Consider the following 15,826-nt stretch of genomic DNA (forward strand, 5'->3'; position numbering starts at 1 on the left):
ATTTTTGAAAAAAAGTAATAATAAAATAAAGTTGGAAAATAATGATTGCAGTTGTTTTATATATGTATATATTTTATATAAATGTATATTTTTTTATATGTTTAAATAATGGCTTAAAAGTTAAGATGTAATAACATAAAATAAGAAAAATATAAATAAATAAATAAATATTAAGCTATCATTAGAGGCAGCAAAATGCACATCCTCCACATGATGCCCAGATATATCCAATAATTCAAAATAAAATAAAACGTAAGCCAGTAGTATGGAAAAAAATGTAGAGCGAAAATTAACATAAAAATAACGTAAAATAAAATAAACCGACAGGGAAGGGGAAATAAAGGTGATAAGACATAAACAGTAGCCGAAAATCCCCTATATAATTTAGCACTTTAAATCCAATTAATAAAACCGTTATAAAATATAAAATAATGCCAATTATATGATAATTTAGCGGTACCCCCCTCGTAAGGTACCAGTTCCGAAAAACAAATATCACCAAAAAGGGGTTAAAAGAACTACTAAGAGAAAACAAAATATCAAAATAATAGACTGACCATCATGCCCCATATCGACAGAGGACCACGAGGCTAATAATGGTCATGGAATTGCCTCATTTCAATCGCTATACAAATCTTTGCAAATGAGAAAAGATCAAAGAACAAAACCACCCATTCCTCCTCCGATCGATCCACAAATGCAGAGGATTTGCATGGCGGTGGTCCTTATGCAGCGAGAAATAAATTATAGAACAGACTGCATTCTAGAGCAGAGCCACACCACTGACATAATGTAAGCTTAGCCAGCTTATATAAAAGGAAAAGGAGAATAGATGGTGGCACAGGCGCTGCTTATTTAGCATATCAACCCACTACTACCACTGAGTTATATTTAAATAATGGCTTAAAAGTTAAGATGTAATAACATAAAATAAGAAAAATATAAATAAATAAATAAATATTAAGCTTTCATTAGAGGCAGCAAAATGCACATCCTCCACGTGATGCCCAGATATATCCAATAATTCAAAATAAAACAAAATAAAATAAAAAGTAAGCCATAGTATGGCAAAAACTGTAGAGTGAAAATTAACATAAAAATAATGTAAAATAAAATAAACTGACAGGGAAGGGGAAGTAAAGGTAATAAGACATAAAAAATAGCCGAAAATCTTATTTTATTTTATATTTTATATATACACTATTTTATTATATAAAATATACTTTATTTTATATATACATATATAAAATAAAGAAAATGCTTTAAATGTAAATTGGTTTGAATACTTCCAATCAGTGGTTTGAATACTTTAAATGGTTTTAATATTGTCAATAGTTCCAATAAATGGGTGTCTGCCTGAAACAAAAATAATGATGTAACAAACAAGATTGTCAGTTTTTAAGGAATCTAAAGAGAGTATCATTAAAGTGGGAACTAATGATATTAATTACACATAAACTTGTTATGTTTTGGATAAGTATAATAGCATGCCAAAAAAACTGTGAGTTAGATCATTTATTTATATCTGCAGTTTTGTGAAGGCACAACAGAAGGGATTATATACAAAAAGCCTTATAGATTAACTCAAGGCATGAGGAACTCTGCAAGGCTATCAGAGAGAAATTTTTATCAGTGTGGTGATCCTTGTATATAAAAGTTTGCCTGTCCCTGTAAGTAAAAAGAATCTATTTTGTATAGTTTCATTTGTAAAAGAATCATTAAGGAGGCCCAGGGTTTACAGAACTGCTAGTTGTGGAGATGAGGGAAGATGGGTTAAATAGATATGAGTTCTGTTGATGACATGAATAAAAGTAACACTAGTACATATCTAAAAAAAGAAAAGTGGTAACAAAGCTACCAAGGTCAGAAGATCTACATAGTTTGCTGTTAAAAGAGCCCTTTTCATTCACTCGTCACATTTCACCAGTGCATCTCCTTCATACAGCAGAACTCAAAGGGGAAAGCCTCTACATAGTCTTCTCACAAGTGGTACCAGGAATAAGAGGATTAGATACAGCCTCATCCAACTAGAACCAATATATAGCTGTAGCACTTGTTAGTAGAATTTTCTTAATTTATTTGTGTGGCATGTAGGTGCATTGACATACAAAGTTCACCAATCAGATTTTTTTTATATAAGGCAAAGTAGTTGAAACTAGTGAATTTAAAATTTTATTCTTAATTCTGACACTACCTATTATCCAATAAGATCAAAAAATATCTTTAGTAACAATAGTATTTTATCCAAAAAAAATTATCCTCCTCCCGACTGCCTTAACACAAATCTGAATTCAGAAGGCACCCAAGCACTTTGTTGTATTGCATATGGGTAGTCATTCTAAAGTGATCAAGCAGTGAGTTCTGTGAACATAAAGTCATATGAAATTAACAACTACTCAGTATTGGCACATTGATTGAACACTTGAATGATTGGAGCATCTGTGAGAAAAACTTGCCATTGGGGATAAAACTTTTAAATCAATTAGGTGATTTTTATCAAAATCATCATATTAGGGAAAGTACCCAGGACAAGAATGTTCTTGTGTGAGACCACACAAACCAATCTATCTTCTGAAATTGAAAGGATGTGTGGCAGATAGCAATGATTCTAATGAATGACAAGCTGAGCAACAAGTTTAAATTACTTTAAGGAATGTGTTAAGGTATTAGACAATACAAGAATACTTAGTCACAGTTCAGATAAAATGATAAGTTTGAATTTTTAGTTAGGATAGTTAACGTTGACATAAGACTAATGGAAATTTAGTGTCATGCAGAAATAGAGGATGATGCATTTCACTATGACATGTATAATGTATTTAGGCAAGATATGACAGGTAGGGGATCATGTTACTTTGCAAAAGTAGCTTGTGCCCAATAAGAGCATTCCCTGATTTGGGAATGCTCATGTTGGGCACAATCAATGAGGAGCAGATTTCAATCATGTTGAAATCAATTTTTTGATTTCAACAAATTGATTGCAGCAACTGTGAGAGAAACTTACCATGGGGATAAAACTTTTAAATCAATTAGGTGATTTTGATCAATATCATCATATTAGGGAAAGTACCCAGGGCAAGAATATTCTGGATTCGATCATCACCCATGATCCAGATAGTATCATAGGTACATGGAACTTACCAGGAAATGATCATGGATTGCTAATAACTCACAAATGCACATACACCATTAAGAAAATACAGCATAAGGAGGATGCTGAAGTGGATGAATCAGGAACTGGCTAGTTTAATAGAGCCAGTTCCTGATTCGTTTATAACAGTTTATATATAACAACATATAAAACAACAAAAAGCTCTGTGGCATATAATAATTATGTAATGGATGCATAATATGAGGACTAGTATGAAAGCGATGCCTCCTAATTTTTTTGCTTTCAAATATGGCATCGTAGATCATTTCACATGTCACTAAGTGGTTACTAGAGGTTTCTAGTTTCACCATACTGAGTGCCGTTGTGATCAGCCTCGTGAGTGCAGCACACAGATAGTTCAAAAATGGTGGATGTTACAGATATATGTATTAAGCAAAGAGTGGTGATTGAATTTCTTACCAAGGAAGAAGTTGTTGTTAGTGTTGTTATTTGGTTTTTAGGATTAGCAACTAAGGCCATATTGCTCCAGGGATATGTGGTGGTCACGGGCTCGAACCCCAGTCTAATCAAGAAGCATGTGCTATGCACATGCTTCTTGATTAGACTGGGGTTGCTCCTGCCCACCTGGCTACGGAGGCGCCCAAGGAAGAAGTAAAGCCTATCGAAATCCATACACGTTGCAAAAATGTTTATGTTGACAATACCGTAGATGTGAGTACATTTAGACATTGGTAAGACAATTTAAGAGTAGGGAAAGGGACATTGTTGACAAGCCCCAGATTGACGCACTAATCAAAGAGGACCACTGCATCACAACACGCAAATTGTGCAATGCAGTAGGTGTAGGGAAACCTGCTGTGATAACCATTATAAAGGAACTAGGCTACAACAAGGTTTGTGCCTGGCGGGTAACGAAAAAGCTGACACATGAGCACAAAGAAGGCTGGAAAGTAATATGTACAGAACTTCTCCAGCGCTACGAGAGTGAAGGAGAGATTTTTCTTTCACGCATAGTCACAGGCGATGAATCCTGGATCCACCATTATGACCCTGAAATGAAGAGACAGTCGATAGAGTAGCACCATCAAAATTCACCACACACGAAGTTCAAAAGACAGCCTTCTATTGGTAAAGTCATGGCAACAGTGTTTTGGGACAAAGATGGGGTCTTGCTTGTGGACTTCTTGGAGTGTGGCACCACAATCAACTCAGATCAATATGTGGAAATGTTGAAAAAGTTGAAAGCTCGCATCCATAGAATTTGACCAGACAAAAACCTTAATGGGGTTTTTCTCCATGACAACGCATGACCCCACACCAGTCTGCACACAATGGAGGCCATTGCAAAATGAGTGCATTCTTCATCACCCCTGTCATAGCCTGGATCTTGCACCTTCTGACTATCACCTCTTCGGCCCGCTGAAGAATGCACTCCATAGAATACATTTTTCAGATGACAACCAGCTCAAGCACAGTGTTTGTGAAGTCCTTCGGAGCAAGAATAAGGACTTTTACAGGATTGGAATACAGCATCTGGCTCAGATGGTGGAAATGCATAGAAAATGATAGTGACTTTGTGGAAAAATAACAGTGTGTTTATTAATGATTGAGGATTAATTGATGTAAAAAACATAGTTGTAGGAATTAAATTTTCTGAGGAAAAGAATAGGAGGCATTACTTTCATAGTGCTCCTCGTAGTACAACAGAAATAATTAGGCTGGAAAAGGCTTGGTCACTGGCTAAGAGAGCAATGAAAGAGGGTAAGGAGCTTTACATGCATGTAAATACAGAGGAAACAGAAAATCAGATTGAACCTTACATAATGGATGTGGGAAAGTCATTGATAACCCAATTAATGGCTGGTGAATTGAATGGGTATTTTGCATTATCCTTTACAGATGAAAGCCCCTTCACAGTGAGTAGATATTGTACTACTGAACCTGAGTACTGTGAAATCAGCAATGTGGAAATTACAGAAGGTTGTTTACTATAAAAACTTCTAAGTTTGAAGGTAAATAAGTAAGGCTCCTCCTGAGATAGATGGCATATACCCAGTTATTTTGAGGCACAAAACAGGGAAAGAGCAGTGGATCCATTGAGTGGTGACAGGAAACAGATCTGTCACTATCCTCCAGATTTCCAACATTATAACACCATTCTTGCTGTCCATTGCTTCACCTGCCTCCGACATCATTTCACTGCCAGCACCTGGTGGTTGTGGTGGTGGTGCAAGGAGAGAACTGCTTGGGATGAAGAATGGTATCATGATCTTTAGTGATGAATCACATTTATTTTGGGATCCAGTGATAGCCATATGCATGTCTTAGGACAGACCAGAGGCAGAAGTAATCCAGCCTGCATTGGGAAGTGGGATACTAAGCCAACACCCATAATCATGGTATGAGGAACCATCAGTTACAATAGCCATTCACCTCTAGTCATTATAGATGGCACAGAAATAGCAAGACATGTTGAAATCATTCTATGACTGTATGGATTGAGGACTAATTGATGTAAAAGGCATAGTTGTAGGAATTAAATTTTCTGAGGAAAAAAATAGGACTCATGTAGAACTAATGAATATATGTGCCCACCCACATATGGCTCTTATATCCTGACAGTGACTATGTGTTGTGAACATGCTTCTTTGACCTGTACATTTTTCAGATTTGTCACCCACTGAACGCATGTAGGTTATGGCAGGACATTCACTGCCTTCTCCCTGTCAGTCTCCTGTCACTGTTGCCTAACTCACAAAACAAGTGCAAGAATTGGCTCACTATTCACCAAGATGATATTGGCCTCCTTTTATTGCTCTTCAAGGGTTTAATGCCATACTACATATTGATGTGCACTGCATCTTCATTCAACTAAATAGTTCGGTTGATATACAAACTTCGTCATTTCTTGTCTGCATCAGTCACTCCACTCATTTTGAGCTCAAAGCATGCACTCCTTTTGGTGGAACAATTTCGATAGCAGGCACCGTATTCATCTACAGTAGACTCTCGATTTTCCTGGATGGATGGTAAAAAGAAATTCCCGGATGATCGATTTCCTGGTTAATCCAAAAATACAGTAAGTCCCCGACATACGTAAGAGATACGTTTCAGGACTTCTTGTGTAAGTCGAGTTTTACGTAACTCTGGAATGACTAATAAACTATTGATGCTATATCCCTATATGCCAAAATTACAAAAACCACATAATGTCCTCAGAAGAATGAAGAAAAATAGTTATATATTTTTAATTAGTTCAATTAAAAACTTTATCTGAGGAGAGCAGTGAAGTAGCCGGAGTGGCACATAAGACAAGAAAACATAAAAGGAAGAAAAAACACGTTATTGTACTGTAAAAGCTGATATGTATTTCATAGCCTTGGTTATTATAGTTAACCTTCATTGGTGCTGATCGCTTCACCGCTTCTCATGTTCTCTCTTTCTCTTTTATTGTGTTCACCGTTGCCACTGACAAATCTGAATTCTGGATGATACTTGTTAATGTTTGGCCATTTTCATACATCCTTATTATTTTAATTTTCTTATTCTACTCGATCGCTTTCCTTTTCTTGATAAATTGACTAGTACCGCTGTCATTTTTTATTAGTCGGCACCATGATAACGGTCAAAATTAAATATTCTGAAAAGAACTTCACAAGTTATCACCCCACGCGAGCTCACATTTTATTAAAGCACATTTCTGGAGGTCACTGCCAAAAAACAAAAACAATTTGCACTTTCTGGGTTATTGGGCTTGTCTGTAGTGTAGCGAATTATGAACAGGTAGTAAAATCGATCTTATTGCATTTGCTATAGTACTGATAGCCGGAATTCTGTGGGTTTTTACGTTATTATAGTGAAATGTGTGTCCCCTTCACTGAAATCTTCAGTCATATAAAAAATATATAAATAACGTAATCTACATAAGATGGGGACTTACTGTATCGAAAAATGTTCAGCAACCTACGTAAAATGTATGGCGATAGAAAAAAAACGAAAAAACTTACCACTCACTATCGCATATCCAATACGCAAGTAGTGCATATTGGACACGCATTTATGTTTTAAGATGTCGGTTTTAAATCTAATAGGTTCCCTTTATTTTTTACAATGTCGCGTATGGTTTGGTCACCAATGTTATAATGGTTCTTTAGAGATTTAACACATGCACCATTTTCAAAATTTTGAATAATTTCAAGTTTTTGTTTAATTGAAAGCACAACTCGTGCATTTGCCCATCATTTTTGCGATTTCTAAACAAAAAAAAAAAGAGTTACTATAAAAAAAAAATTCCGACATCTCTGACATAAATAACGAAACAAAATTTGTCCTTTTGTGATGCAACGGAACACAACAATCGACGACGCAACGCACTAAATCAAACTAAACATTTGGTCGGTTTGTTTTTTTTTTTTTTTTATTTTTTGAGCGGTGGGTGTGAAGAGAATGTGGGGATTGCAAGATAATAGGTATACTAATTTTCTAATGGCGACTTATAACGCCGCTTCTTGTCGCTTATTTACGACTTGCAAAATATTTGTTTATACCTATTCTAGTTATTACTTGAATTTTATGATTTCTGGTTGATTTTATTTTATTTATTTATTTTATTTTTTTTTTTGGAGTCTTGAAGTGTTCCAGTAAATCGAGAGAGTGCTGTAGTTAGCTAACCTTTTTTTTTTTTTTTTTTTTACTTATTTCATAATATTTCTTTTCTTTCTACTTTGAAATGCTCTCAGTTTAAAAAAAAGCACAAGGTAGTGGAAATGATTTAATTATAGCAAAAAAATGAAATCCGTTTTGTTTATAGTATGTTGGTGTTTGTGACAGTGAAACCATAAATCATTGAAAAGGGTAGTGTTGTGGCATTTTTTCTTTTGAATACAGATCAGGCATGCATCTGGTATTTATTTGCAAGTTATCTAACACCAATGCTCTACCCTCTCTATGTGCATTTTCCAGCAGGACAGTGGCCACCCATATATGGTTCTTATATGTAGAGTGACTATTAATGTGGACATGTTTCTTTGTCCTAAATTTTGATTTGCTTTTTTAATGTTTTAAGGGATGCTTACAACATTCAAAAGCAGTCTCATTTGGAGCTTTTAGTGTAAGCACCAGAAACAAAGATCACAATGTGGCATAGAACAAGTAAGTGAACTTTCAGAGGTATGATATTATAATATGAGGTCTGGTTGTCATATGTGTGACAACCAGACCTCATATTAAACTCTCACACCTCTGAAAGTTCAAACCCACACCTCTGTGGGTTTGAAGTTGTGTGGAGCTCTTTCCTATAACATCAGGATAAAAAACTTCAATGGTTTGACCAGGAATGCAATTTAATACTTTAATTCCAAAAAGATATTGGACTGCTTCTGTAAATATACGTAAGCTCTTTAGTTCTACATGTTTAGGTGACAATTTAGTTCAATAGTTAATAAACCTTTAGTTAAAGGAGAATGTCCTTATATAAAGTTGACAACTATTCTTCCTTAATTTAACTGCATGTCTACACTATGCCACCCTCAGAAGAAAAAAGATACAGCCTTTATTTTATTTATTCAAGACTTTCAAAGACGTAAGTACTTTGATCTAGTCCTCTTGCAGACATCTGGTGTTGAGACTGCAATTGAAATCTCTCTCTCTCGCTTCATTTCTGTATGGCCTAACTAAGACTCTATATAATGGACTGATTACTTCTTTGTCCTTACTAGCAGAATTCCTGTAAATCATAGTTAAACTGCCATTGTGCTGTCTTTACAGCTTGCTTACACTCTAGAGAGAGAATTCCAAGTTTTTTTCATCATCAGCTGCCTTGAGTTTGCAAGTTCCTGTGTAATAAGATAATCTGGAATTATTATTGTCAAAATGTAGAATCTTACATTTCCCAGCTCATTTAGACTAACTAAACAATTTATCTAGGCCCTGTTGAGCAGCAAATTTGTTTGTTGTTCATTATCCTTCCAATTTCTGTATCATCAGCAGACATTAGCATCTGACTTGTAATGCCTTTATCGATTAACAAATATCAGAAACAACAAGCGATCCAGTACTAAACCATGTGGAACCCCACTTGAGACTCCAGTCAACTCAGAGCAGTTGCCATTTATAGCTGCACTTCATATTCTGTCATCTATCTAATGTTTTATCCACCAATGCTGTCCCACTGATATCATATTGTTCCATTTTAAAATGTTTACATTCTAGAATAAACATTTACTTTAGAGTGTAAACCCTAATAATTATATGTGGAATGGTATCAGAAGTCTTACCGAAGTCTAAATATATTATATTAAAAATTATTCTTTGCATCCTTTTGTGGCAACCTCATGAAATAACTGGATGCAAAGAATAATTTTGACATAGTATTTTATACTTTAATAAAGCAGTGTTACACATTGTTATATATGCATATTATAATGATAATAACAATAGGAACAATAATAACAACAGATCCTGAAAAATACAGTCTTTATACAAGATAAAATCTATTTTACATTGATATCTCAAGGAGATCCAGGGTAATGTCCTCTCTTTTTCCCAGTTTGTCGCTTTACTAGACTTGAGATCTATTGATCTGAAAACTAAAAATGACAGTAATACACTTTTGTAAATTTGCTCTAAAAAATCTCAAACACACCAAATGGGGTTCCTGTCTACAAGGTTGGCTCATTACAGCAAGTAGATTGAAAAGATATACAGCCGTAAATCTTAGAATAAATTTTTATAATCATTTTATAATATCTATTACTAATAAACTCCTTTATGAGCAGTATTTCTATTTAAACTCAATTTTAAAAATGTTATTGTTACAAATATAGGAAACCATAGCCTTCAGGTACTTGGTAGCCCCCTGTTGAGGCAAGCTATTCATGAGGCAACTTCAGAAGTACGTTGTCATGAGAACTTACATTCCGAAATGTCAGTATTTGATATGTGGAAACTGCGAAGACCCCAATTTAGACCTCAGGAATCAAATGATCTGAATAGTGAGCCTGAGTAAGTATTTACCTTCTGCAGTTTTTTTGAAGGATGCTAGAAATACTTGTTAGAATGTTTTTATTAATTTCATAACTTATGTAATCTACAAATCTGAAGAATGAATTTGAAATACAGTAGAGTATCTAAAATCTGAACGGCAATAATTCGAAATGTCAGTAATCCGAATGAGCCAGCATTTATTTTTTATGCTGGTGCCATAAAATAATTATAGTAAGTGCTGGTTATTGTGATCATGTTTGTGAATTGAATTTTCATTCTATTAAACGGCAATTCTAATAAGCGAAAATTGGAGGAATATTATCCACAGGCTATAAAAATGAAGATATAAAGCACAAATTTACACTTTTATTACCTTACCAATTAACAAAATTAAATGATATGTGAAAATCAACAAACAAACTGAATTGACAAATGATCAACAATTCAAATGCTATCCAACCCTCAATTACTCTTGCTGAAAACAGAGAGATCTGGTAGCAAAGAAACAAAGTTCAAAAATGGTGCAGCAAAAAATAAGTAATTATTTTCTTTAAAGGCCTATAGATATGTTATTGTGGCTGAAAGTTCCATTTGTTTTGTTGTGGCTGAAAGTTCCATTTGTTTTGTTAACCTATGAATAAAAATACATAAGTACAACTTAGTGTTTTTATTTCTAAGCTTACTAAACCCTTTTTTTTTTTAATCTACAGAACAGTATTTTTAATAAGTTCAAAAATCCGAACAAATCGGAAGTCCAAACTACCCCTGGTCCCAATTATTTCGGATTATTGACGCTCTACCATATACAAAAAAAATTTAATAAGAACATTTTTTTTTCTAGACAGTATGGCAAGGATGGTATCCATTATGTGATAGTTATGTATAACTTTACAGCATAAGAAAGTGTTCCTTTTATTGTTATAAGATATAACATAAATGAAATTTCTGATATGATCATTAAAAGAAAATAAACACCACCATCCCCATCAATAAATCAGTAAAAGTTATCTTCCTTGTCAATTACAATTACAAAAGACCAGTAAGAGGTAGTATATATTGAACATAAAAACAGGTTAACATGGTAAAACTAGCATAAGATGTTTTTACATAAGTAAAAAAAAAAAAAGCATTAGTGAAATTCACACATTGGACCATTGAGGTGCTTTATACACTGATACGATAAAATGAAGTGTTACAGCTTATAGTATTTAGTACACTCGTAGCAAAAACTATGACTTAATAAATAAATTTGTTAAATTGTGGACTTAGTTTGGCAGTTAACGACTTTCTATCATAAATTCCTAAGACCAACGCATTTCTTTACAGCAATCTAAAATCTGGTAGCTTCAAACAGAATTCATAGATAGCAAGTAGCCCAACTGGGTTATTGGAGGTGTTAAGTTAAATATTATTTAACGTTAACTTATATATAATCATATTTGGAGAACCAGTTTGTCATCCAAGAATGCTATTCAGAAAACAAGTTTTTTTTTTTTGAACCAAATCGAAAGAAATTGATTTTACAAAGAAAAAAAAAAAAAAACTTCTCGATATCATTGAAAGCAGAAAAAAAAATAGATATTTTGCAAATCAGTTCTCTTGATTTCAGTGTGAGAACCTACCAGATGCTATTTTGAAAGAATTGATGTACATTGGTTCTTGATTGAGCACATAAGTACATTATAGCATTAAATATAATATATTTCATGCTATAACATGAAATATAGAGTTATATTTCATGATATAACATGAAATATAACTCTTTATAGCATAAAATATAACAAATTTTCCCGTCATATTTGCCATTTTAATAATTTCACATTGCATAACAATGCTGAGTGTCAGAGAATTCAACTGGGAGGGGGGCTGAATTCAGATCACTTTCTGGTGCAGTTTTAGTATAATAATCAACCTTCCTAGCAGCATTCCAGGAATGTGGGGGCTACTTGTTATCTACAGGATGACTTTTAAAGTTTATATTAGAAGAAATCAAATAATTTCATCTCACCAAATATAAACACTTATATTTCTATTGAAATATAGATCTTACATTACTTTTGAGTGTAGAAATGCCATTACATTTCTGATATGATCATTAAAAGAAAATAAACACCACCATCCCCATCAATAAATCAGTAAAAGTTATCTTCCTTGTCAATTACAATTACAAAAGACCAGTAAGAGGTAGTATATATTGAACATAAAAACAGGTTAACATGGTAAAACTAGCATAAGATGTTTTTACATAAGTAAAAAAAAAAGCATTGTCTTTCACATAGATGAATATATCTTATTCATCCTCCCCTCCACTTTCTCCTCCATTGCTGTTGCTATCTCTTTATAGAATTAGCTGTAACATTAGTAAATATTTATCTAAGAATGTCCAAATTAAGACAACAAATTATTGTTGAAGCATATTCATATACTTTCCTAATGAATGTGAAACAAAACTAAGCATTATAGTTTTGTGCACATTTAAATTTATTATAAGGATGGTATTACAACCATTGATTTTTATCTGTGATTTCTTTATATATAATATAGGATTCAGTCTCCTGGATCTGGCAGTGATTTTGTAACTTTTATGTCTGGAATTGGGGTATCATCAGTACACCTGCAGTTTGTCAGCAAAGATATGGTAAGTGAATGGTTTTTTCATTATATCTTTAACATCAAGAAGCATTCTGGCCAATTATGTGGCTGTTTCAAAAAGGACATCTGTGAGTCAGTATCATTTATTATTGATTGACACTAAATGAAACTGAAAAAATATCCTATATACTTTTCTTTTAGTAAATACTTTTTTTTCTTTTTTTTTTTTTTTTTTTTGGTACAATGTTATTTATATTATTCTTTTTGTTTTCAGTCAGTTGTTGAGCAAAACTTATATGCTAGAGCACATGAAAATAATAATACATAATGGCAGTAGCTTGCCTGGATCATCAGATTTAATGTCACTATATCAAAATAAAACTAGTTGAGAGGATCAAATAAAACAAAATTCCGTTTAATTGAAATCATAAAGCATTAAACAATTTCACATAGTTCGCTTCATCTGCAGGGTTATTTTAAAGAAACTCACTTTGAAGTTGAATATCTCAGTAATAGTTGGTCCTAGATAGCTGACATAATTAGTAGAAGAACAGTAGTTTGAGAATGTTTTCCTTGCAAAATGATTGCTAATTGCACCACCGTCCAGCATTATACCAAACCTAACTAATACTGAATTATTTTATTCATAGGTGTAAATACACTGACCATAATTATTTTTGAACCAGAAATAGGTATTTCTGATTCAAAAACTTTCAAGTTACTAGTCAAATTTTAAGTGAATACAAAATATAAAGAGAATAAAAGTTGTGTTGATGTGTTTATACAACACATTTGAAGAATACATCCATTGCATCTTTATATCCCATCCTGATATGTTTATACAATAAGTTTGAATAGTATATCAATTACATCTTCTCCTTTACCTCATGTCCTCTTGATATTACCACTATTTTGTTTATTGACCACTGGTATAAATAGAGTCTATATGACAGTATAAGTTCACACTTGTAATTTTAACTCCAAATCCCACCTGCAACTCAAGGAATTCTAAAGACCTCTTCAATCAGAGCTATAATTAGCCTGTCTCAAGTGGAGGGAGATGCAGAACCTTTCTTGGATTTACCAGAGCTTGGTCCAATAGTTAGCAAGAGAGCAGAGAATTTAGTTTGTAATGTATGTATTCCAGTCTGCAAATTGTACAAATACACAGCACAGGAATAAAGTAAACTCTTTAAAATCCATTGAGCAGCATTTCAAAAAAAATATTAAGCACAAACAGCTGAACTTGTTTTTATCTGTAAATGTTTATCATCATTATCTTGTCCTTTCATCTGTTCTTGCAGCCAACAGGATTTAAACCACATGGACAGTGCAATAATCTTAATTCTTCCAATATAAAAAAGCTTGCCTTTTCAATGAATTGCCATGTTATTGCACTACTTTAACACATAGCTTTAACTATATTACAATTTAGAAAACTAGTTTGTCTGCATGTTGTCACTTGAGGCCACCTGCTATCTAATGATTAGCATTAGCATTAGCATTAGCAGAGGCATATGATGCAAGAAAGCAAGCTTATTCAGCATCAGCCAAAAAAAAAAAAAAAAAAAAAACACAACCACTACTCCCATTTCACCCCTCAATTCGTTCGAAATACCTGTCCAGCTGAGCCTTAAATTTGTTTAGGCTATCAACTTCAACAACAAGCGATGGAAGTCTATTCCACAAACCAACTGCCCGCTGGCTAAAGGCGAATTTCCGCACATCTATCCGACATCCGTCCTTCCTCAATTTGAATTTATGCCCTCTCAGGTGATTATTCTGAGCAAGAGGAAGAATCCCATCGGCATTGAGCATGCTCAAGCCATTCAAAGCCTTGTACACCTCTATCAGATCACCTCGGCGATGCCTAGTCTCCAGGCTCTGTAATTTGCAAAACTTAAGCCTTTCTTCGTAAGAGCAACCCTTTGTTCCATTCACTAATCTTGTTGCCCTTCTCTGTACTCGTTCCATCAGCTCTACATCCTTCTTGAAATGAGGCCTCCAGACCTGTATACAGTACTCAAGGTGTGGCCTGACCAATGCCTTATACAAGGGAATAATCACATCCCTGTCCCTGCTAGAAAAATTCCTGTATATCATTGGCAAGACACCATGAGCTACCCTTGCAGCTTGTCTGCACTGCTCAGAGAACTTCATATCTGCCTGCACAATTACCCCCAGGTCCTTTTCATTCTCTACCACTGTCAGCGTAGTACCACAGAGTTGATACGTTGATCTGGGGTTACTGTTTCCCATATGTAGTACTTTACATTTGTCAATGTTAAACTTCATTTGCCACCTCTCAGCCCATCTGCTCAACCTTTCCAGATCCTGTTGCAGCAGCATAGTATCAGTAGTGTCCTTAACAACCCTGCCAACCTTTGTATCGTCTGCAAACTTGGACATTAAGCCTGATACACCATCATCAATATCATTTATAAATACAGAAAACAACAATGGACCCAACACTGAACCCTGAGGAACTCCACTAATAACATTAGTCCACGTTGAGCAGTGTCCATTGATTACCACTCTCTGTCTTCTGCCACTCAACCATCCCTTTATCCATAGCAGCAATTTGCCTCGAATGCCACACTTCTCCAATTTGTGCAGCAGTCTTCCATGCGCAACAGTATCAAAAGCCTTTCTAAGATCCAAATATATAATATCAAAGTTATTCCCTGCATCCAGTTCTTTTGTGACTACATCATAGTATCCAATCAAATTGGTCAGACAAGACCTGCCCTTAACAAACCCATGCTGTGTCTGAGCTATAACTGAATTCTTGTCCAGATGATCCTGCAGTGCTTCTTTAACCAGTGCCTCCATTAATTTTCCTGGAACCGAAGTTAAACTAACAGGTCTATAATTACTTGTGTCAGCCTTTGATCCTCCTTTGTGAATTGGGGTTACATTTGCACATCTCCAGTCCATGGGTACCTCCCCTGAGTCCAAAGAAGCTCTCATAATTATGGCTAGGGGTTTGCTTACTTCCTTTGCTGCCTCCTTTAATATAACTGGATAGATCCCATCCACCCCGGGTGCCTTTTTTATGTTTATCCTCAACAATTTCTCCTCCACTTTCCTCTCAGTTATTAGAAAATCATCTAGCTCACTGCCAATGTTTACTTCACC

The 15,826-nt window shown here is 34.4% G+C and overlaps 1 protein-coding gene across 1 annotated transcript in view; it reads left to right on the forward strand.

Moving 5' to 3' along the window:
* Nucleotides 1–15,826, forward strand: part of LOC150086707 (N-acetylated-alpha-linked acidic dipeptidase 2-like) — a 231,043-nt gene that overhangs the window by 173,682 nt on the left and 41,535 nt on the right. The window contains exons 14-15 of the mRNA XM_090371536.1: nt 9,937–10,114; nt 12,641–12,734. Of these exons, the coding sequence (XP_090227662.1) occupies nt 9,937–10,114; nt 12,641–12,734 (272 nt within the window). The remainder of the gene's footprint in view (nt 1–9,936; nt 10,115–12,640; nt 12,735–15,826) is intronic.

This window comes from Mastigoproctus giganteus, chromosome 4 (genome assembly GCF_048544385.1).
Source record: "Mastigoproctus giganteus isolate SK-2022 chromosome 4, ASM4854438v1, whole genome shotgun sequence".
Taxonomy (NCBI): Eukaryota; Metazoa; Arthropoda; class Arachnida; order Uropygi; family Thelyphonidae; genus Mastigoproctus; species Mastigoproctus giganteus.